The sequence below is a fragment of the Lipophrys pholis genome, assembly GCF_963383615.2.
Source record: "Lipophrys pholis genome assembly, chromosome: 5".
NCBI lineage: Eukaryota > Metazoa > Chordata > Actinopteri > Blenniiformes > Blenniidae > Lipophrys > Lipophrys pholis.
This window is the reverse complement of record NC_137628.1, coordinates 11,164,775-11,187,444: the sequence shown is the minus strand read 5'-3', so window position 1 is coordinate 11,187,444 and position 22,670 is coordinate 11,164,775. Positions and strand designations below refer to the sequence as shown.

The window sequence follows — 22,670 nt, the reverse complement described above, 5'->3', positions numbered from 1 at the left end:
TTAAAGTACCCAGGGGCACATGAAACGTTCCCGATTGAATCCTATCCTGGTTTAAGAACGTGGTTTCTGAATGTCACAGTTTGCGCTTTACTGGTTTTTATAGTCAAGTGTTTTAGTAATTAAAGCAATTAACTGTTATTTTACTTCAGTGCCTCATAGGTAATAGCAATAGTCTTATAAGCTGTCACTTGAACATGTAGAGAGCATTTACAAAGAAAAAAAACTGAATTTGCTTCACAAAGACTATAATTAATGACCTTAGATGACTTTTCTTTAGAAAGCTGCAGACAGCTTTGTGTCACTGCCTGATTCATATGTTGCAATCCTTTTTAAAGTGTGACTCCATTTTTTTTTTATCATACACGACAGAGAAGGGTGAAGAATGAAGATGAGCTACAGACCCACAATACGCACATTTTAATGGAATATAGCAGGTTGAAATGTAACCAGAATGAGTCTTTAAATGCACTCCAGATGAAAGCAACAGTGTTGACTGACTGGATTCTGTTCAGTTTGTAATGTTCTCAAAGCTTTTTAAGGTAACACAGAGGGGAATAATCTTAATAGATCTAATGCCACAGATATAATTTATAGCTCTAATAAATGCTCATTCATCAGATCCTTCTAAATATGTCCTGACTAAATGGTTTCTTTTGTTTTCAGTTGAAACACTGCAGCCGCTACATCCACGACCTTTTCCCGTCACTCATTAAGAATCTGGACCCAGTGCCTCTCCGCCATGTCCTCAACCTGGTGTCGGGTCTGCACCCAAGCGCCCACACCGAGCAGGTACGCAGTAACCAAACCTCTCTCCACTCGGATATTTGTGAAAGCCATTGTTCTCTGATTGAATGGGAACTCCTCCTTCCAGACTCTGTACCTGGCCTCCATGCTGATCAAGGCTCTGTGGAACAACGCTCTCACTGCCAAGGCTCAGCTCTCCAAGCAGAGCTCCTTCGCCTCACTGCTGAACACAAACCTCCCCATGGGAAACAAGAAAGGTCAGCAGGCAACTTGCTCTGTGTCAAAAACATTTTATATATATCAACATCAGTTTTTGTGCCTGCAGTTTCAGAATTTCTACTTGAAAGCTGATTGAACAGATAATATGGAGACTAACGGTAAAACAAAGGTGCATATTTGTTTGACAGCAACCTGTTGAATAAATAGTCATTGCAGCTCAAAAAAGTTTTTAAATTACAAACATAAACAGTATCCATCCTGTCAGCATTACACGTTTGACCTCAGTTTTGTGTTATTTTATCAAACCGGAGGCATTTGTCCATGTTTTGTTTGGGTTTTTGGAAATGGGATCAAATAAACCTGTTGTTTATCTTTTTGGGATACCTCGTATCACTGTTGGATGTGCCCCAGGAACATTGTTTGGCTTATTTTTGTATCTTAAATTACTTCAGTAATATAGAAAACAACAAAATTGTCTCCAGCTGTAATGCTTCTCTACGGAGCTGAGAATGTTTGTCCGAGTTAGTAGTTGAATGCTATTGGTTCATTTGCGTTCGGGGCTTAGCCAAATGTCATTTGCCACATAATCTCCCCTCTTGCTTTCATCACAAACCAAACAATTTTCTTTCCTGGCTTATATTAGATTATTTCAGTATATTGAATAAATTGGCCTATTAGTGCATATCCAGGCTAGAACCTGGATCATCATGTTTGGATTTTCATGTACCGTCTTCTCTATTTGATGGTCCTCAGGTTTACTTAGTTTTTGTATGTTCCTTGTGCTCTCAGGCTCGCCGGCTGCCAGCCCAGACAGCAGCGACAACAGTGACACTCAGCACAGCGGAGGCAGCGACATGGAGATGGACGACCAGATGATGACGGGCAGCAAGAGGAACCAGCAGAGGCTCTCTGACACGGAGGTACACTCAGTCGTATAAAGCGATAATACATAGTTCTATTAAGCAAACAATATTTTGATAATTTGAGAGGTTTGTTCTGTCTTCATTAGGAGTCGATGCAGGGCAGCTCGGACGAGACGGCGAACAGCGTGGAGGAAGGCAGCAGCGGGCCGGGCAGCAGCAGTGGACGCAGCGAAGCCTCCAGCAACGAAGCCGCCTCCAGCAGAGCCAGCCAATCAGCCGGGAGCCCCGGCAGCGAGATGCACTCTGACGACATGGCGGACAGCGAGGCCTTAAAGGAGGAAGAAGACGACGATGAAGAAGAGGACGACGAGGAGGACGACGATGATGATGATGAAGAAGAAGATGAGGGGAACCGGTTAGCCGTTGAGGGCGGTCAGCAAAAGGAGCCCCGTGAGCAGACAGAGTCCAGAAAGAGGAAGGCGGGCGAGGCTCTGGGCGAGGGGCCGAGTCAGGAGGCGGGGTCCAGTGGGACAGGGGGAGGAGCCAAATCAAAGGTCCTGCCTTTTAACCCGGAGACCTCTGCTGTCATGGTGGCGTCAGCATCGTTAGAGGGCCGGATGAGGATGTTGGACGCTTGCTCTGCGTCGTCGTCCGCTCGGCCCAAGGGGGTGGAGCCACAGCAGCAGCTACCGGACATTGGCCCCTCCCAGATGGTCCAGGGGCCTCAGGAGCCACCCTGTCTGCCGCGGCCTGGGGACTTCCTCGGGGAAGCCATGGGCAGCGAGCTCTTTACCTGCCGCCGTTTCATCGGGCCACACCACCACCATCATCATCACCACCACCATCATGAAGGGTAAGACTGCCGGACTGTCGCCTCATTTCAAAACCTGAGATCTCACATACGCAACAGAAGCTATAGTTTTTGTTAGTACAACAAAACTACAGAAATGTATATCGACTGTTGGCCTCTTTTTGAGGGTGAAATATGTACTATGGCTCCAGATCCATTTTTTATAATGGAAAGTGAGTAAAAAAACAACAACACTTTTTTGGATGTAAAAGTTGCAAAAAAGTGGACATACAAATGTTACTTTTTACTTTTTGTGTGAAATCGAGTCTCAATAGCTCGTCTTTTCACATTATCATTCGTACATATGAAAGAGTAAAATCCTTAGTATGGTTGTGGCCTGTCTGTTCACAGCAAATCACAAATAAATCAAGCATTGTTTTGACAAAGTTTTGGATTGTGTTGCGTTGTGTTGTGTCTAAACCTCTTCCTCCCTCAGTGCCATGGTGGAGGACATGCTGAGCGCCGATGACGTCAGCTGCAGCAGCTCACAGGTGAGCGCCAAGTCGGAGAAGAACATGGCCGACTTCGACGGGGAGGAGTCGGGCTGCGAGGAGGAGCTGGTGCAGATCAACTCCCACGCTGAGCTCAGCTCCCACCTCCAGCAGCACCTCCCCAACTTGGCCTCCATCTACCACGAGCACCTCGTGCAAGGTGAGTCGTTATTGCTTTTTAACTTGAATCATAAGTTTAAATATAAGGCAGGCGAGCTGATTATTTGTGAACACACTGTACCTGTGCAGGCCCGGCCGTTCATAAGCATCAGTACTCAAGCAGCCACGCTGTGACTGACATCAACCTGGATAATGTTTGTAAGAAGGGCAACACGCTGCTGTGGGACCTGGTGCAGGACGAAGACGCGGTACGACTTCAGCTCCAGCAGTCACGCACGTTTTAACCCGCTTGCTTCAAAGCTCGACATGCAGCGGTGACTCCAGTTTGTTTTAACGCTGTCTGACCTCTCCTTCATTTTGCTTTTGTGTCCAGATCCATCTGTCCGAGGGTCTGATTAACGAAGCGGAGAAACTGCTCTGCTCACTCGTCTGCTGGTTCACCGACAGGCAGATACGAATGCGCTTTATCGAAGGTTGCCTTGACAACTTAGCCCACCATCGGTACGAGTGTTCCACCCAGAGTCTCTCTCTAGAGCTACAAAATAAAACTACACACAAACACAATCTTTGTTCTTTCTTTTTATATTTTGTCCTTTTTTGTACTTGTACCTCAATTAGCTACAAGTACACTTAGGTTTAATCCCCTCTCCTTTCTTCCTCAGGTCTGTTGTGGTTTCTTTGCGTTTACTCCCCAAACTTTTTGGCACTTTCCAGCAGTTTGGCTCCAGCTATGACACTCACTGGATCACCATGTAAGAAACCGCTCATCTGTTATGTTATAGACTTTCTCCATCACCAGGCAGCTCAGAATAAAATGTACTTATAGCTGGGGGACAGAAAATGATCCACTTTGTCTGTTGTAATTTACTAGATGTATATTTTTAAATCTTTCAGCAGTTTTTGTCCTCAATTGTTTGTGTATTTAAAACTTGTCTAATGTGCTGATTCAAGCTGTGCAGTCGGGGATTCCTCACAGCAAATGTTTCTGGCTTCATTTGTTCTGATTTACGTTGTGATTCTCTCAGGTGGGCTGAGAAGGAGCTGCACATGATGAAACTCTTCTTTGACAACCTGCAACACTACATCCAGGAAGTGCGTGAGCACCGGCACAAGTTTGCACTGTGAGTCCTTCTGTGTGGTTTATTCTACTTTTCTGCAGCATAATTGCTTAGTTTTACAATCTAAACCAATCTGCTCCTGTTGACATGCTTCTGTTGTGCCTTGTTGAGCTCATATTTCCTGTGCGCTGCTGTTGCAGGTACAGCCATAGTGCAGAGGTCCAGGTCCGTCTGCAGTTCCTCACGTGTGTCTTCTCAACACTGGGATCCCCTGATCACTTCAGTGAGCTTCTTTCATTCATTCTGATATTTGATTCTGGTGCGCATTGTGTCCAGTGAGCTGGATGCAGCTCAAAAACAGTATCAAGTTTCTTAGGAGTGCCTTGATTCCAGTATCAAGTCTGAAAGTGATCCAATATCGCCGCTTTACTGCAGCATGACAGCAACTAATAGAGCTGGTATTCAATGAAGAAGTAGCCAAATTTTGAACCAGTTGTTTATTGAGGCTTAGAAAAGATTTAGAGATGCTAATCATTGCATTGGCCACAATGGAAGTCACTTCAGATAATACACAGCAAGTCAGTTTTTGATCACGTTGCAAAGACAAGATTGGACAAGACAGGAAATCCTTGCATGAGAAGAAGAGTAAATCAGCTCAGTTTGGAGAAAGGAGGAAAAAAGTCTCATGGTCACAGATTGTATTCCACTTCACGAAATGCAGCCTTTTTTCTATTAGAATAATACAATAACTAATATTGTTATTACTAGTTTTATTGATATTTTAATATACTGTCTTCACAATATTCATATTATATACTCACTTCAGTATTAATGACTTTGCCGCTGTGACACATCGATTTCCTGCACAAGACCAATAAATTATATCTAATCTAGTTACTCGTCATAGTTAAGAACATATTTAGTTACTTCATTATTACACAGAGCTGTGCCTGGCGGTCAGTTTTCACTCAAAGTAAATATGTGGGAAGTGACTTCACAACTGCTCTCGAGATATCTTGAGCAGCAAGTACTGAAAAAGAACTTGGCTTCAAGGTTAACGTTGCTGCGAGAATAAATCTCCCATAAATTGTTGGATGTGTTGGTCATTTTACATGAGTTACATCCACCCAGAATCATTGTTACTTTGGCCTAACTCACACAGCTCTTCAACCTGCAGGCCTATTAAGAAAAGTAATAGCTGATAACTTCTGTTTTATTCTCTTAAATTTTACACCGGGAAAATGTGTCAAGTGTAATACACGAGCATCTTTGAAGTTCATTACATCAAACTAATTATCCAACTTTGTTAGAATTTCAATTGAAACTAATGAAAGTTCCTCAGGTTGAGTACTATTGAAACAGATTTAGTGCCGATATCTCTAAAACAGCTGTGAACATCAATGGAGCAGTAATGTCATTATGGGTAATTCTGGCCAACGATTCTATAAATTCTGAGACCAATTTTAGAATTCACTTGCATATCTGTCGGTAATCCCTTTATTGCTTACGTGTTTTTTTTCTTCTCAAGCCTCTGATATCTTGTTTAGAAGTGGATTGATTTCAATAATTTTCCTGCATAAATATATTTACCAAACCAGTATTTCCTTTAGTTTTACACTCTCAAACAAATGGCTGAAGTGTTTTCAGGTTGAGGTTTCAGACATGGAGAAACAGCGAATGAAACGGTCACACTGTTATTAAATGCTTTTGAGATGCAAAACAGAAATTGGTCTGATAAAACAATAAAAACAACAGCTTTACAGTTTTTTCTTCTCCAGACAAAGCCAAACGTAATTGTATTTCCCAAATAAAATCCTATTTGACTCTAGTTTTGAGCCAAGTTGTGAATGAATGCAGGTTTGAATTTTGGGACTGTCTTTGGGGAACAATGTTGAAATGGAGCTCATTATGCAACCTGAACTGCTCCGCTGAGAACAATGCTCCCTCTGTCTCGCTGAGAGACAAAAGCCGGAGATGAAAGTTTTTCAATTCATTTAACCCCGGTTCAACAGCCACAGCATATTTTAGAGTCTGTAATGCAGAAAATTACAAAACACCAGTGGGGCAGTGAGGAAAGTGTATTCTGTCATACGTTAGAAAGCTTATTTTCATATGAGGAAATTGAAATTAATTTTAGTGAAATTCTATGAATGAACAAATATCAGCTCAGACGTCATTATTGTCGTGTGAGAAATTTGAATAAATATTGTTTAATGTCCCTCAGGCATAAAGCTCTGAGTACCAAGCCTGTTCTTGGCAAAATACATCATGTTTTTTCTTTATATTTATCCAAACTGTCTTCTGAAGATCAACTGGAATTCTTCAACCTGGTTTTTACTCGAAAGCCACAAATCAAAAACAACTAGAAGAAACTAAAGTCTACAATTACAAACTTAAGACTGACTGCTCCTGTGGTGTGCAGTGGTGTCAAACATAAGGCATATAAGACCAAAACCTGCCCACAAGAGGCTCAATTCATGCATAATGCAACAACTGTATAACAAGTTTTTTGGACATTTCACTGTATTTTGTGCCAGAAGGTTTCATTAAATTGGCTTATTGTTGAGATTGTAGTCATTTTCAGTAGTCACCACATGCTTCATTAAAATAGAGATATTATCCTCATGTATACTCTGCGCCACGTCAAAGAAAAACGCAAAAGTTTAGATTTAAACGTTACAATGTTACTATTTTGCCGGTCCGTCCCACTAAAGATGATACTGGGCTGAATGTGGCGCCTGAACTAAAATGTGTTTGACACTCCTGGTCTCATGAGTCCTTTTTCCACTTTTATCCTGTTCTAGTTCCTTCATGCGTTAAATACATTTTTTCCATTTAAAGTTGTGGTTTTCGGCTCCTCCTTCAGTAAACATGAATTTAGTGAAATTATAACAGAGGGACTTCAGAACATGCTAATGCTAACTTTTAGTTTTCATTACTGACGGAGACAGCAGAGCTACAACCACTTGAGGCTGTGACAGGAGTGCTTGTAGCTACTTATTAACGTGTTTCCGTCAGAGGAAGAGACATTACAGCCACTTAATAAAACAATACTCCCGTTTGTGTCCCACAAAGTGCTGCTGGAGTCTTGTGTTTGGTTGAATGCGTCTCTGACGGTGGTTTTGTGCATCTGCCCCTCCGTCAGGACTGAGTCTGGAGCAGGTGGACATCCTGTGGCACTGTCTGGTGGAGGACGCTGAATGTTACGACGACGCACTGCACTGGTTCCTCAATCAGGTGCGCAGCAAGGACCAACACGCCATGGGCATGGAGACCTACAAACACCTCTTCTTGGAGAAGGTACAAAACATGTTGGATATTTATTATTGTGTTGAATGTTTAAAAGTCACTACAACATAAAAAGGCACCAAAAGTCTTTAAATCTTTTTTAAAAAATGTATTTACCAAGATATCCCACTTGTGTGTACTATCGTAATCTATATCCAGTCATAGTTACTTACCTCCAAAATTTTATTTGTTTACCAGATTCCTGCCATTACACAACCATAATGAAAACATGCAAACGTTTACCTGAATGTCCTACAATGCCCCCCAAAGTGGCAGAGTTGTATGTTTTCCAGAGAAGAAGCCAATAAATTGTTGGGATCAATCTGGAAAACATTTAGAATGAGAAAACATTCATCTATGGCGCTCTATCTATCAAGTAATTAGAAATCGGTTCAGTTTTTCTGGAAATATGACGGAGTGTATCATTGTCATATCAAACTGCATCTTTGTTTCCTCCTGTCTTGGTAAAATTCTATCTTGGCCTTATACTCATTATATTTTATTATCATGGGCTTCCTACCTTCCTGGCTGTAAGCTAGCAGCTCTTGGCTCACTCCCTTTTCCAGCTGGCTTTCAACTAGCAAAGATTCCCTTACTCCCTTCTTCTTCAAAGCTTTATCTGCCTGGGAACTAAGTTTAACGATCTGCTATTGCTAAAATCAACTGTTCAGTTGTTCTGCTTCAACCCCTCTCTCTCCTCCCCACCGGTTAAGACTCACAGGCGCAACTTGTGAGACGCACACTCTATCCTGCAGACAGCTGAATGCACTCTGTCTGATCCTGTGCCTTGGGGACCCCGATAAACTTCTTCTGACAGAAAGACCTTGTTTTATCACTTTATTCCAAACAGCACCGACAACAACATATTCATGACACTCCTTAATAAATGTGTTTGTGTGTGGTCAGATGCCTCAGCTGAAGCCGGAGACCATCAGCATGACGGGGCTCAACCTCTTCCAGCACCTCTGTAATCTGGCCCGCCTCGCTACCAGCGCGCTGGACAACGCCTCCAGCTGCGAGGTACTAAAACCTCTCAATATCTCCTCAGTCAAAGTTCGACCAAATCAGTCGGGTTTGATTGGATGCTTCATATATATGTTTGTGTGTGTTTCCAGCTGTGTGGGATGGACCAGCTGTGGGGGATTGCTCTCAGAGCTCAGTCTGCTGATATCAGTCGTGCTGCCATCCAGTACATCAACTCCTACTACATCAATGGTCAGTGTCTTTCTTTACTAAAAGCTACTCCACATTATAAGATTGTTCAACTGTTTTCTGAATAATAAGACTAAAACTAATGATATTAACTTCATCCCTCCATTTATTCACCTCACAATTTGCCTGTAAATGATCATTAAGGTAAATAATGTTGCTTAATATGTGAACTGTCCTTATTGTGTCTCCAGCTGGAAAGACGGGCCTGGAGAAGGAGCAGGAATTCATCAGGAAGTGCATGGAGAGCCTCCTGATGGCCTCGGCCAACCTAGAGAAAGACTCTCACTCCAGCCTGACCAGCATCGAGAGAGGGCTGCTCATGCTCAAAACACACCTGGAGGCCTTCCGACGCAGGTGACCACACACTCCGTCACAGGAGGACTGTGCGCTCAAAATGAGGTCAAACAAAGGCTGATGCTTGTGTTGTGGTTCTCCCTCAGGTTTGCCTACCACCTGCGGCAGTGGCAGATCGAGGGCACGGGGATCAGCAGCCACCTGAAGGCTCTGAGCGACAAACAGTCGCTACCGCTCCGGATCGTCTGTCAGCCCGCCGGTCTGCCAGACAAGGTGCCACAGGAATACAGCATGAGTTTAATGCCACTGCATTAGAAGGATTACTAACTGCTTTCTTCATATTCATACTTTATCTCAGTTCATTTGTTGCTGTTTCTTCTCATCATTAGTTTTTTATAATAAAAAAAAATTCCCCAGATTATCTTTTCCCCCACTAACTGATGCAATTTCATCTGAACATGATTGAATCGGTCATTAGACACACTGTGCTGTCAGCTCAGCTAATGCCAACACTAAGATAATACAACATGAGATCGATTTGTATACATACTCTGCATGAATGCTGCTAATCACGGATAAACTTGACAAATGTCACCCTAAATACAACTTGGTGCACATTCAGACATCCTGGACGATTAAGATTTGATTCAAGTGTCTACTCAACTTAACTTTATTTCTGGAGCACTTTAAAAACAAAGCTGACCCAAAGTGCTGTACACCAATAGACATGAATATCTTAAAACATGAGGTGTGATCCATAAAAAACAACAAAATACAATAAAGTGGCAACAAGAATATAATATATATGATGTAAGAAGTAACTGTAATTTGCACTGCATGTGAAGTTTCCACTAACAATCAGATACCGTCAGAGATTATTGAGACGCCTTAAATTACACCTTAAAATGTAAAACTGTCAAGCTTGAAGCCGATTGAAACATTGAAGTCAATTTACTGTGGTATTTTTATGCCAGCTCTTCTTTTTGTTGGTATTGTTTAAGAGGCACGAATCTGATAGAGAAGATGAAAGTGTCTTCAGGGACTTTTACTGGATATGTGTGTCTTTTTTTACCAATATAAAGGAAAAAATCTTTCCACCTTGGGAGCCGGTATAAAAACTTGGCGAATACAGTGGATCCGCACACTGATGCCGTGTAAACAGACCCCCCAAAACTGAAGAAAGTTTTACGGATACGTTCGTATTCGTTGTCGTGTAAACGGGACCTTAGACGTGTTTCAAGCTTTTCCTGAAATCAAACGAGCTACTTTGACTCCAGCAGGGCTCCAACAAACACGGAATAGAAAAAGAAACGTCCTCTGAGCATTCTCTTGAAGGATTGCATCTTCTTGACTCTCTCAAGAACTTGACATGTTACATCAGTTGTTCTGTTTTTTTCCCGTGCAGATGACCATTGAGATGTATCCCAGCGACCAGGTTGCAGACCTGCGTGCCGAAGTGACCCACTGGTACGAGAACCTGCAGAAGGAGCAGATGAACCAGCAGGCTCAGCTGCAGGAGTTTGGCCAGAGTGGCCGACAGCCAGGAGACTTCCCAGGTAACCCTCGCTGTATGAGCATGATCAAAAGTTACTGTTCTCTGAGAGCATGTGCATCAACCATGTGTTGTGTACTGCAGGAGGTTTGATGGGACCGGTCAGGATGATCTCCTCCGGCCATGAGCTCACCACAGACTACGACGAGAAGACTCTCCATGAGCTCGGCTTTAAAGACATGCAGGTAACTGTCGGACGTCCTTCAGTTTCAATAGCGAACCACTGTAGTGTGTTTTTAATCGTGTCCCATGTCGGAAGAATATGGGGAGTCAGGGCTGAGTCTTGTCTGTGCCGTCTGCTTCCAGATGGTGTTCGTCTCTCTGGGTGCTCCACGCAGGGAGCGGAAGGGGGAGGGCGTCCAGCTGCCCGCCTCATGCCTGCCTCCCCCGCAGAAGGAGCACATCCCCATGCTGCTGCTCCTCCAGGAGCCTCACCTCACCACGCTCTTTGACCTGCTGGAGATGCTGGCCTGCTTCAAACCTCCCAGCCCCAACACCGAGAAGGTCCATGAGAGCCCAGAGGTTTGTGTCCGAATCAGAGCAATCACATAAAGGTGGCCTGTAATTTACCATCTCTGCTGGTTCATACAGTGACCCACAAGGGTCAGAACAAGATCAACAGTGTCACAACTCAAATACAAATAACACGGTACAAATGTGAAAGCCACAACAGATATGATGGTCACAACAAAAATATGAAGGCCACCAAACAAATATAAAAGACACAACTTGACTATAAAAACAAAGACTTTTCAGAATAGAAGCCTCTAAATGCCACACCATGAATATAAAAGCCACCACACAATTTAAAAAAATCGACATTCAATCCAAAAGCCCCAGCTTGAACCTGAAACCCAACAATTTTGAAAGAAAGGTACAGAACAAGCTAAAAGCACTACTTCAATCTATCTCTGTTTCATCACTGCCTGTATTTACTGAGTTTCTGAGCGACTCGTAGAAGCAAGATCCAAATAGCTTCTTTGCTGAGCTCCCGGGACATTTTTCCCCACAGAGTGCACGGTGCGAGGAGCTTCACCTTCATGCAGAGAACCTTTCTCGTCGGGTCTGGGAGCTCCTCATGCTCCTCCCCACATGTCCCAAGATGCTGCAGGCCTTCCAGAGCATCTCCGACGACGCGGTGAGTAAAACCTTCTCATTGGCCTGCTGCTAGATCCTCAATCACTCATCGTTTTGTGTATGTGTGTGTGTGTGTGTGTGTGTCTCAGAGTGGAGAGGGTCTCTGCTGGAAGGAGCTGCTGAAGATTAAAAGTCCCCACAAGCTGCTGTACGCACTGGAGATCATCGAGGCTCTGGGCAAACCCAACAGACGCATCCACAGAGAGTCAACAGTGAGACAGATGTTCAGTCACATGTTTTTAGACACGTGCATTCACACTTTGATTGACCTTCATACGGTTCTGCACTTTTTAGACGATGTTAGACATAAAAACACTGGAAAGTGTGCCCCGGGTGAAAAGTAAAAGTCTTCCTGATAAAAATATGATCATGATTTGTGTCTTTTCTGGGAATTAAGCCATGGATCGCTTTCAGTTATGAAAATAATTGCAGTAGCTCTGCGTTACTTTAAGAAAAGCTGTAAAATACACAGCAGTTAAGGGTTAAGGGTTATAGTTTAGAGTGATGAGAAAAATGTATTTATATCTTTTTTTTTGTAATCTAATATTAAATAGTTTAGCGTATTTTATATTAAATTTATTATTAATAGTTAATGCATTAAGAATACATTATTTAATTGTAATTGTATTTAATTGGATTCATATTTGATTGTTTTTTTAAATATTCAATATTGATTTTTAAATTAATATCATGCGCATTGAATTTTTGAGTATATTATAGGTTATTCTAGGCTTCAGTCTATTCCTATTTGGCTCTTTTAAAGTACAAAGTATTTGTGAATGATTTATATGAAGTGTTTTCAGTTATGTTAAACTATTCATTCATATTAAAAGTAAACAGGATCAGAATGAAACTGATCACGTCCAAGCTCAGTGTTGATCTTTTTATAAATCTGCATTTCCTAATCTAAAATTGGCTTTTGCTTATGATTCGAAAGATTAGATTTAAATCAGTTGTCACAATGTCTTCATTTCACGTGCGGTTGTAAAGCCACTACGTTTCAACCATTTATTTATTTTCAAATTTCATGAACACATCAGCAGATCAAACTGTAAAACACAAAAAACTATGATAAAAGTTATGATTATGATCAATTCTGAGGAAGTTTTTGGTCACTCTGTCTGTGTTGCGTGTACTTCCAGGGCAGCTACAGTGACTTGTACCCAGACTCTGATGACTCCAGCGAGGACCAGATAGAAAACAGCAAGAACACGTGGAGCTGCAAGGTGCAACAGAGCACAAACCTGCAACTAAAACCAAGCAATTAAAAAAAAAAAAGTCATACCCTTTAATCAATATTTGTATTCTTTCTTTCATTACCTTTCAGTTTGTTTCGTCGGGTGGTCTGCAGCTTCTCCTGGAGATCTTCAACTCAGGCATCCTCGAACCCAAAGACCAGGAGTCCTGGACTGTGGTACAAGAGCCAGATGACGCACACACAGACTTTTAGTTGAATAACAAAGCTTAATTAGCAGTGGAAGCAAATATTATGGTTTTTAAAACCTTGTTGTTTAAAAACCAACTTTTTAAGAGTTGTACCAGTTGCAGACCATATAGGAAGACTTGACATATTTCAAATTAATTACAAGTATGAGAACATTTAGCACTAGACCTTTTAAAAAAAATAAAGTCCTATGGGATCCCGTGAGCAATTAAATTAACCCTTTATGAAAAAAGGCACCATATTTGTTGGCTTCCGGCATTTCCTTGTGTCTCAAGACTAACCTTTTTGAATTAAAACTATTACAGAACAAATCACATTTCTGATTTAAAAAAAAAAAAAAAACTAAAAAAACAGATTGTGAAAGATTTTTTTAGACAAAGTGAGGATTTAAGCCTATTTATAAATAAAAAAAACAACTTACAAGTGTTTTAGTTCAGATTTTTAGTACATATTATGAACACTTAGCTGTTAATAAGACTGACTCTAAATGTCACAAACATAGAAAAGTAGATCTTGAAATATTTTTTAGCAACACCTCAGTGTTGAAATTCTCACTTACTAAGTATTTCATTAATTTGTCGAATAAAGGGTTAAAATGATAAAGAAGTCATGTTCCAATGGAGAGAAATGGTGAAGGCAGTGTGGTTCAAGCTGTGTGGGAGGTTACTCGTCCTTCCACATTCAGAGAACTCTGGTACATGTTGAATTGTTCTCTTTGTTTAATCTGGACCTAATCAGTATTTCCAGTGCTGTTGATGGTGCTGCTCTGTGTGCAGTGGCTTCTGGACTGTCTGGCCTGCCTCCTGAAGCTCATCTGCCAGTTCGCCGTGGACCCTGCAGACCTGGACCTCGCCTACCACGACGTCTTCTCCTGGTCCGGCCTCGCCGACAGCCAGAGGAAGAGGGCGTGGCCGGGAAAGTCCCGCAAGTCCACGGTGGACCACGGGAAGGGTCTGCACATCCCGCGACTGACAGAGGTGAAGTTACCACACGCACAGCGATCACGGTCGGCAGCGGGGAATTCTGTAAGTTCATCATCAGCTCATGTGTGTCTCCTACAGGTGTTCCTCAGTCTGGTTCAAGGCACCAACCTCATCCAGCGCCTCATTAATGTGGCCTACACCTACGACAACCTTGCACACAGGTGGGCAATGCAGGAATCCTCCGTGAGACGCAGTTTCATGTTTCTGAATGGAGCCCAGAGAGTTGACATGCTTTGTTTTTGTTTGGCAGAGTTCTTAAAGCTCAGTCTGACCACAGGTCTCGACACGAAGGTGAGAACAAAATCTGGATTTCATACTCAAACTGTTGATGTGTTTTAACAAGACTGTGGAATGACACTCAGGTTTGCTTCCCCGCAGTAACTCACTACTCCATGTGGCTGCTGGTGAGCTGGGCTCACTGCTCGTCCACGGTCAAATCTAGCCTGGCTGACAGCGACCACCTCCACGACTGGCTGAAGAAACTCACCCTGCTGGTGCCTGAGGTGAGCCGCTCAACCTCACTGCAAATTAACGCAAAGTCTGGCTTTTTAGCAAATGATTCAATTCGTTTTCAAACTTTTTTGACACCATGAGTAAAGCTGTCTCTTTATACATGAATCATTTTGCACTGTGACTCCCAATTTAAAGTTAATCTACCAGAATCTACTTGGGGGAAAAATTAGGACCCAGTTTTAGTTTTTGATGTACATCTCTAAAACGTTGTCATTACACTCTTAAAAACATGCATTTCCTGCATTTACATTTCGCAGAAAATAGCCGGGTTTGTTTACAGCTTGCTGTCATAGAAAAACCCGAAGGCATTGTGTCTCAAGATCCCGTTTGTACACTCGATCGTGATTCGCGCTGGAAAAACGACCAACAATCAGTTTCACAACTTTAAAGACTATTCTCATAGCTTGAATACTCTTTCTTTGAGAACGTCTGGGGGTTTTTCCGGGCCGAATTGGTCAAATGTTGATGTTTTTGCTGGAGTTGCTGCAACACCATCACCAGAAACCCTTGCGGCAGGTTTCCCAAGATACCGTCAGTTAACGAAACATAAACACAGTTCGAAGGCTACAAATTCCAGTTTGTTTGTAAACATATCAGTTTTGATGTGATTGATTTAGGCAATTTATTCAATCAATTTGGTCATTGATGCCCCGTCTCCTCTTCACCCTGTGACCAAACAACTTATTCCAGCGTCGGCTTTATCAACGATCATTAGCACAGCTAATTGAGAATCGAGGTTTGATTTTGGAGAAGCAGCTTCAAAAACAGCTTTTATAACTGACGCGGCAAACATGACATAACAACTCATAGTTGTGGTGAGAAAACCCCCCAAAAAGATTCTTCTTTTTGGTCGAATCTGAACCAAAGTTTGATGCCTCAGGTCTGATGTGTCGGACTCATTTCAGTTCAGTCACCCCATGCAGCTTTGTTCAATGATGTGAAGTGCCCTCGCTAAATATAATCTGCTCCGTGGGTTATGAAACGTCTAAAAATACATCATTCAGACATAAATTTTACATCTCCACTTGTGCTTAAAACAAAGCCCATGAATTCCTAAAGGAACCTCACTTCAAATGGAGTTTTCCTGTTCTTTTTTTCCATTAGATACACTTTCCTTAATCTCTCTCTCTGGAGGTCGGGAGGTTGTGGGCTCAGCCAAGACGGTTATCGTTTTCTTTGCCACCTGTACGATATGTAATAATATGCCTTTATTTTGTCCATCTCTTCCTCTGGAATACGACTGATTATTTAGAACAATGGCTCAAGTGGCAAATCAACGCTTAAAATCAATCTGATTTCCACCTGAATCTCTTCCCAAAACACTTTCAGTTTTGGATAATCCCAAAATATGTGGGTTTGGTCTCCAATTTTGCCACATTTTCTCCAACATAAATCATTTCTTTCATTCTACATAATTGTTGTTAATGTCACATTCTTCACTGCTCACATGCAAAGCTCCAAAGCACGACTTTTTCAAGCATTTATTTAGAGAGTAATAACATGACAAATGGGCCAAATTTTCATCATAAACAGATTTAACATAACGTGTTGCCTGACCCCTGTTTGAATCTTCCACAGCTCAGAAGTTCAGATGTGTTTTTCCCAGAGGAAAATTAGATCTTTTCATTTTGGGAATGTGAAGCCTTAAATTCAAAGCTCTGTTCATCTTCTCTTGTACTAACATTACTACAGAAATGTCAAAGCAAAAAAAAAAAAAGCAAACCCCACCACAGCACTGGATCACTTATATCTATAAGTTGTATACCAATCATGGTCGTGAATTTGCTGACGTGCTGTTGCTGTTGTTTCAGCCGGCAGTGAGGCACGAGGCGTGTAACGGCCTGTACAAGCTGTCTCTGTCTGGTCTGGAGGGAGGAGAGTCCATCAACAGATCCTTCCTGCTGCTCGCCGCCTCCACTCTGCTAAAGTTTCTGCCTGATGCACAAGCTCTCAAACCACTGAGGGTGAGTCTCGCACTCACTCACACACATCTGCTATAGAAATAAATAAAAAAAAACATCCTGCAGGCTACACTCTGTGTCAGTCGTCCTCAGGGACAATGATTCGATTCAATTTGAGCTTTGCTAAACTGAATCCAGTTTGTTTCTACAAGACATTGTCCCACCAGTGGGATTGATGCTGGAGACACTGGGACACCTCCAGTCCTGCTTCATTATGCTAAGCTTCAGGATATCGGCTCTTTTCTAAAAAGGGGGTTTCCTTCAATTGTAGCACTTTTGCAGTGCATAGCGCCCATCGGTTATACTTCAATCATATTTTGCATCGCTAGTGTGTGAGCCCCAAATCTCTTTTCGCATGTAGGACAGCTCAGAGTTGCGTGCTGCACCTGAACGCGTCTCTCGGGGCTGTCTGCTCCTGGAATTCAAACAAAATCAATATTGCAGCTTGGTCACAAACTTTCTCTATTTTTACTGAAACAGTTCAGCTGTAAATATTTTTGACAGCATTTGAGACGAGAAATAAGCTGTGCAGTTGTTGAATCTGTCCTGGTTTCGTTTTTCCTACGGCTAGATTAGATTAGACCTTTTACCAAACTTTTATGAAAGTTTCGCCATGCCTCGAGACTCGGCTCACTGTACCTCATTACCTTGAAGTTGGCTGGATTCAACTTTATGAAAACGTGCAGTTTTAATTTTTGATCCGCAGCTATTGAAAATAAGATGATAAAACAAAACAGTCATGATGCTATTCTGTTTTATCATCTATGTGCTGAAGGTAAACTAACCAGCCGCAGCTTGTCCGGGTTTGTAAGACCAACATCTAGTCTGAACCAGATTGAACAGTAGAAATTCAGGCTGCAGCTAAATGAATACTGTCGCCTGAACATAGTTGCATTGCTCAGATTTTGCATACTGCACCTTTAAAAGAAAAACTAGGAGTATTGATATAGGTTTTGAGGGAGAAGAATGTCAAAGCCACAGAGTGTCTTGTTTCAAACAGGTTTGACTGTGGAGTTCATTGAGTCTCCATTTCCTTCAAAGGAACCAGGTGTTAAAGTGTTGTGTGTATTTGCAGGTGGAGGACTATGAAGAGGAGCCTCTGCTGCGAACTGGCTGCAAGGAATACTTCTGGCTGCTCTGCAAACTCATCGACAACATCCACGTCAAAGACGCCAGCCAGGTGGGACCGTCCAACCAAAACACTTGACCGTCACTGTGCAGCCAAGCTGTGCTGTTTCCCTGATGCTGTATTGAACTGCTGCTAGCATTGATCTGTTTGAACTCACAGAAGGTCTCTCCCTCTCTGTCGCTGGCCGGCTCCATGCAGACCACGCTGCTGGACTTGGACGCTCTCGCCCGACACCTCGCAGACTGCATCAGGAGGTCAGACAGTCACCAGCTAGCATGTACCCCATTCACAGGGAATAGGACTTTTGAATACTGCTTCAATGCGTTCTTTAAATACAGTTTGTACTTGGCTATGCACTTCTTTCAATCAGAGGATTTTAGGGGGAATCAGGACAGATTTCTCTACATTTTTAAAATTTAACTAAACATAATTATTTATAGTTTAGCAGTGGTTCAGTTATGAAGTCTGTTACTCAGTTAATGATGAAGCTTAGTCATCTTGTCCGTATAGAAGAAAGACGTTGCAATACGTCATAGCGCAGTCAGAGTATGGAGGCTTCACAGCAGCCCTGAGTGATCATTGCGTTTCTCCTCTCCACCAGCCGGGAGATCCTGGACCAGCAGGACGGGACCATCGAGGACGACGGGCTGACGGGCCTCCTGCGCCTTGCCACCAGCGTTCTCAAACACAAGCCTCCATTCAAGTTCTCGCGTGAGGGCCAGGAGTTCCTGCGCGACGTCCACAACCTCCTCTTCCTGCTCCCCAGCCTGGCCGATCGCGCTCAGCCCAAGTGCAAATCGCACGCCGCCCGGGCCGCCGCCTATGACCTGCTAGTGGAGACGGTGAAGGGCTCGGTGGAAAACTACCGGCTGCTCCACAACTGGGTGATGTCGCAGCACATGCAGGGTGAGGATGGCGGCTGCATTGCAATGTGCTGCTGTTTGTTTTCATTCAGATTGTTGAGTTTTTTTCACTTTGCATGATCACTGGACATTTTTTACATGTTGTGTCCTGAGCTCAATATGCTGACATCACTATCGTAGTATTTTTAATACGTTTGAGCTAAACAACAAATTTAAATTACACAGAGAAGTTACTGCGTTTCTCTGTTGATAAAAGCCTCTGTTATAGTTTGTGTTCTGCTGCACTCATTCTTCACTTGCACTCCACCAAAGTTTGTTTGCAACTCTGCAAAGCGATAAAAGCTGCTTTTTTTTTTTTTCTTTTACGCGAGAGACCGAGAGCCTGTCCACACAAGAACGCTGTTTCATGTAAACTCATTGTTTTGGGTCGATCCATCACACAGTCCAGTGTTTTAGGAGCCCGAAAGCATTTATTTATTCATTTTTAAGTGGGCTTCAGGTGTGGGAAACGCCAGCTTGGCTTTGAGGTCTGGATAGACAAGAACGTGCATTTGCTGAAAACTGATGTCGTCATTTTTTAAGAATGTTGTGACGGATCTAATTATAACTTCTTGTCAGCTGAGCTTGTGCAAAATATATAACCTATGACAAACATCAAATGAACCTTTTAATCGTATGAGGTATACAATATATGTTGTCATGGGTAAACTTTGCAATTTATGCACAGATAATTCAAAACAATTGTCTTCATGTTTCCTCCTCCAGCCTCCCACGCCCCGTACAAGTGGGACTACTGGCCGCACGATGACGTCCGGGCTGAGTGCCGCTTTGTGGGTCTGACCAACCTGGGAGCCACCTGCTACCTGGCTTCCACCATCCAGCAGCTCTACATGATTCCCGAGGCGCGCCAGGCTGTTTTCACTGCCAAGGTCAGTACCAGCAGAGCAGGCAGGGAGACCGAGGACTTCAGCAAAACACCGTGGGTTCTCATCCTGCATTTGTGTGTATCTGTGTGTGCAGTACGCTGAAGATATCAAACACAAGACCACTCTGCTCGAGTTGCAGAAGATGTTCACATATCTCATGGTGAGTTTCAGATTCATGCCTTCAGCGTTCTCTTATGTTTGCATTTTAAAAAGCCACAGAACGCATAAACAAATGATTGATTCTGGGAATTTGTCATGTCCACCTTCTCTCACAACTGTTGATTCTTGTCTAATCTAACTCATCTCGGATTTTCTGTGTTCAGGAGAGCGAGAGGAAAGCCTACAACCCCCGGCCGTTCTGCAAAACCTACACGATGGACAAACAGCCGCTGAACACCGGCGAGCAAAAGGACATGACGGAGTTCTTCACCGACCTCATCACCAAGATCGAGGAGATGTCCCAGGAGCTGGTAAACACACACGCACACTTCCACCTGCTGCATGTACACCCGTGCTCAGTATGTGCCACAGCAATATGTGCAGTGTGTTTCACATGGTTTTCTTTTTTCTTTTTCTTTTTAATCGACATCTATATTTCCATTGTCAATGTTTGAAATGACAGATTGGTCCAGTTGTCCCAAGCCATTAAAACGCATCACATATTACACCTTATTACTGTTTAGTGAAAACACAGACGATTAAACCCAGATTATGCAACTGACACAAGTTAATTTTATGAATCGGTTACATTAATAAATTGCTATTTTATACCAATTCTATTGGCTTTAAGTGTGATTATTCTAAAATGTAATGTACTTTTTCTGTTATTGCAGAAAAACACAGTGAAAACTCTGTTTGGAGGCGTCATTACCAACAACGTGGTGTCTCTGGTGAGTCTGAGGAAATTACAGGAGCTGGAAATGAGAAATATTACTAATTTATACCTGTTTTGATTATTTAGTCTTAATTTTTATACTGTATTTTGTTACTACATATATTTAAGGTGCACAAACGTTTCCTAATTCTCCTGAAAAAATGATGACAAATATTCCTTGTTCATTTTACTGTGAGCTACCAAATCACTACAACAAGTAAAACTTTTCTGCGCTCCAGCTTGAAGGATTTCCTTCAGTTACATGCTTGAATCTGATTGGGGTTTTTTTTGTTGTTGTTTTTTTGCAGGACTGTGACCATGTCAGTCAGACCGCAGAGGAGTTTTACACAGTACGATGTCAAGTGGCTGATATGAAGAACATTTATGTGAGTATTTGTGGTGGAAGGATTTCTGGAAGATTATCTGTGCTGCAACAGCAGAAAAACATGTGAAATGTAGATTTTTGAAAGACAAACTACATGTTTTTTAAATGTTGATCAGTCAGTTTCCTTGTTGTTTGTAGTTCTTAGTTATTCATCTCCTTCATTCTACTTTTCATTACACAGTAGAGAGAAAGTTTTCATTCATCCAAGAACATCAGTACTTGTTGCCTTCATGCAGGATATGTCAGTATTTAAAAATGTTCACCTTGATACAGTATCAAACATCTAATTAATCTGCATGTAATATTCATGATGTTGTCAGCCCAAAATCTGAGACTAATTATGATGATGAAAAAATTGAAAAACTTGCAGAAAGCAGAGAAATTGAGCTTTGTGTTTGTATACTACTCTTTAAATTGGCTCACGTCTTCGATAATGCAAGTATCTAATTAGACAGTATTCACAATGTGAAAGCTATATTATTGAAAGTTGAAGCTGAAGCAAACACTTATACGAGATTTTATTTTGATAATTCTACAGATATAAAATGAAAGTAAATCAAAGCATTGTTGTCATCAGATGTTGAAATGTCATTAAATTTTGTTTCCTCGCTGAGCCTGCAGATATTTTCCTTCTCTCACGGCTCTCTGTCCTCCTTCAGGAGTCTCTGGATGAGGTGACCATCAAGGACACTCTGGAGGGCGACAACATGTACACCTGCTCGCAGTGTGGGAAGAAGGTGCGAGCGGAGAAAAGGTAAGTCTGAACATACAAACCGCAAAGTTCAGCGCAGAGAAACCGAACATGTTGGTGTCTGACCTCGGTCTCTTCATGCAGAGCGTGCTTCAAGAAGCTGCCGCGCATCCTCAGCTTCAACACCATGAGATACACCTTCAACATGGTGACCATGATGAAGGAGAAGGTCAACACGCACTTCTCCTTCCCGCTGCGCCTCGACATGACGCCGTACACCGAGGATTTACTCATGGGCAAAGGAGAGCGCAAAGAGGGTTTGTTGGCTTTTGTTTTTAGGACCAAAAATGAAGTAGTTATTGAAGTGCTTCTATTACTGAGGAAGTACCCAGAGGAATCATTTTAGTCAGGTTTTTTTTGCCTGTTGAAACCCTTTTGATGATTTGTTGGGCTTGTCCCACAGGTTTTCGGGAAGAGGGCGAGGCCAAGGTTACAGAGAGCTACGAGTATGACCTGATTGGTGTCACTGTGCACACGGGCACAGCAGATGGAGGCCATTACTACAGCTTCATCAGAGACATCGTCAACCCGCACGCCTACAAGAACAACAAATGGTGAGTGCCACTTTAAGGCAGGGGTGTTCAATTCCGGGCCTCAAGGTCCAGTGTCCTGCATGTTTTAGGTTTCTTCCAGTTGCAACACACCTGAATGCAAAAGGGCTCGTGACTTAGCCCTGGGAGAGCTACAACGTGCAGGACAACGGCCCTCGAGGCCTGGAATTGAGGACCCTTGCTTTAAGGCCTGAAATATCCAGAAATCAGACTGACACATCCACATCTCAGAGTTGGGTCATTTTACAATGTACAATGTATGAATCTCATAAACTTTGAGCGACGACATGAAGTTTGCAGTGTGCAGGTTGTCTAATGAAAACAAGCTGAATCGCAGCTTAAGATGTGAGTTGACGTGACTGTGCAAGGATAAAACGTCATAAGCATTGTACCGTCCATTCACGAAAAACAAACCAGGGAAGCATGAGAGGAGCCCTCACCTTTTGGCATATTGGCAATGTT

General features: G+C 42.5%; 1 protein-coding gene across 2 annotated transcripts in view; it reads left to right on the top strand.

Moving 5' to 3' along the window:
* usp34 (ubiquitin specific peptidase 34) overlaps nucleotides 1-22,670 on the top strand; it is a 62,001-nt gene that overhangs the window by 23,723 nt on the left and 15,608 nt on the right. The window contains exons 11-48 of one of the 2 annotated variants that reach the window (XM_080463314.1): nucleotides 664-789; nucleotides 872-1,001; nucleotides 1,753-1,883; nucleotides 1,973-2,679; nucleotides 3,113-3,327; nucleotides 3,417-3,535; nucleotides 3,661-3,788; nucleotides 3,950-4,039; nucleotides 4,313-4,408; nucleotides 4,546-4,628; nucleotides 7,491-7,645; nucleotides 8,540-8,653; nucleotides 8,749-8,848; nucleotides 9,037-9,199; nucleotides 9,286-9,412; nucleotides 10,545-10,695; nucleotides 10,776-10,876; nucleotides 10,998-11,213; nucleotides 11,704-11,829; nucleotides 11,918-12,040; nucleotides 12,971-13,054; nucleotides 13,156-13,242; nucleotides 14,049-14,249; nucleotides 14,334-14,416; nucleotides 14,506-14,546; nucleotides 14,634-14,758; nucleotides 16,580-16,732; nucleotides 17,805-17,909; nucleotides 18,057-18,112; nucleotides 18,460-18,764; nucleotides 19,487-19,650; nucleotides 19,742-19,807; nucleotides 19,971-20,117; nucleotides 20,481-20,537; nucleotides 20,830-20,907; nucleotides 21,566-21,660; nucleotides 21,742-21,914; nucleotides 22,061-22,211. In XM_080463314.1, coding sequence (XP_080319440.1) covers nucleotides 664-789; nucleotides 872-1,001; nucleotides 1,753-1,883; nucleotides 1,973-2,679; nucleotides 3,113-3,327; nucleotides 3,417-3,535; nucleotides 3,661-3,788; nucleotides 3,950-4,039; nucleotides 4,313-4,408; nucleotides 4,546-4,628; nucleotides 7,491-7,645; nucleotides 8,540-8,653; nucleotides 8,749-8,848; nucleotides 9,037-9,199; nucleotides 9,286-9,412; nucleotides 10,545-10,695; nucleotides 10,776-10,876; nucleotides 10,998-11,213; nucleotides 11,704-11,829; nucleotides 11,918-12,040; nucleotides 12,971-13,054; nucleotides 13,156-13,242; nucleotides 14,049-14,249; nucleotides 14,334-14,416; nucleotides 14,506-14,546; nucleotides 14,634-14,758; nucleotides 16,580-16,732; nucleotides 17,805-17,909; nucleotides 18,057-18,112; nucleotides 18,460-18,764; nucleotides 19,487-19,650; nucleotides 19,742-19,807; nucleotides 19,971-20,117; nucleotides 20,481-20,537; nucleotides 20,830-20,907; nucleotides 21,566-21,660; nucleotides 21,742-21,914; nucleotides 22,061-22,211 — 5,372 coding nt within the window. Of the gene's footprint in view, nucleotides 1-663; nucleotides 790-871; nucleotides 1,002-1,752; nucleotides 1,884-1,972; nucleotides 2,680-3,112; nucleotides 3,328-3,416; nucleotides 3,536-3,660; nucleotides 3,789-3,949; nucleotides 4,040-4,312; nucleotides 4,409-4,545; nucleotides 4,629-7,490; nucleotides 7,646-8,539; nucleotides 8,654-8,748; nucleotides 8,849-9,036; nucleotides 9,200-9,285; nucleotides 9,413-10,544; nucleotides 10,696-10,775; nucleotides 10,877-10,997; nucleotides 11,214-11,703; nucleotides 11,830-11,917; nucleotides 12,041-12,970; nucleotides 13,055-13,155; nucleotides 13,243-14,048; nucleotides 14,250-14,333; nucleotides 14,417-14,505; nucleotides 14,547-14,633; nucleotides 14,759-16,579; nucleotides 16,733-17,804; nucleotides 17,910-18,017; nucleotides 18,113-18,459; nucleotides 18,765-19,486; nucleotides 19,651-19,741; nucleotides 19,808-19,970; nucleotides 20,118-20,480; nucleotides 20,538-20,829; nucleotides 20,908-21,565; nucleotides 21,661-21,741; nucleotides 21,915-22,060; nucleotides 22,212-22,670 lie in introns of both variants that reach the window. The other variant, XM_080463313.1, reaches the window with a different exon arrangement.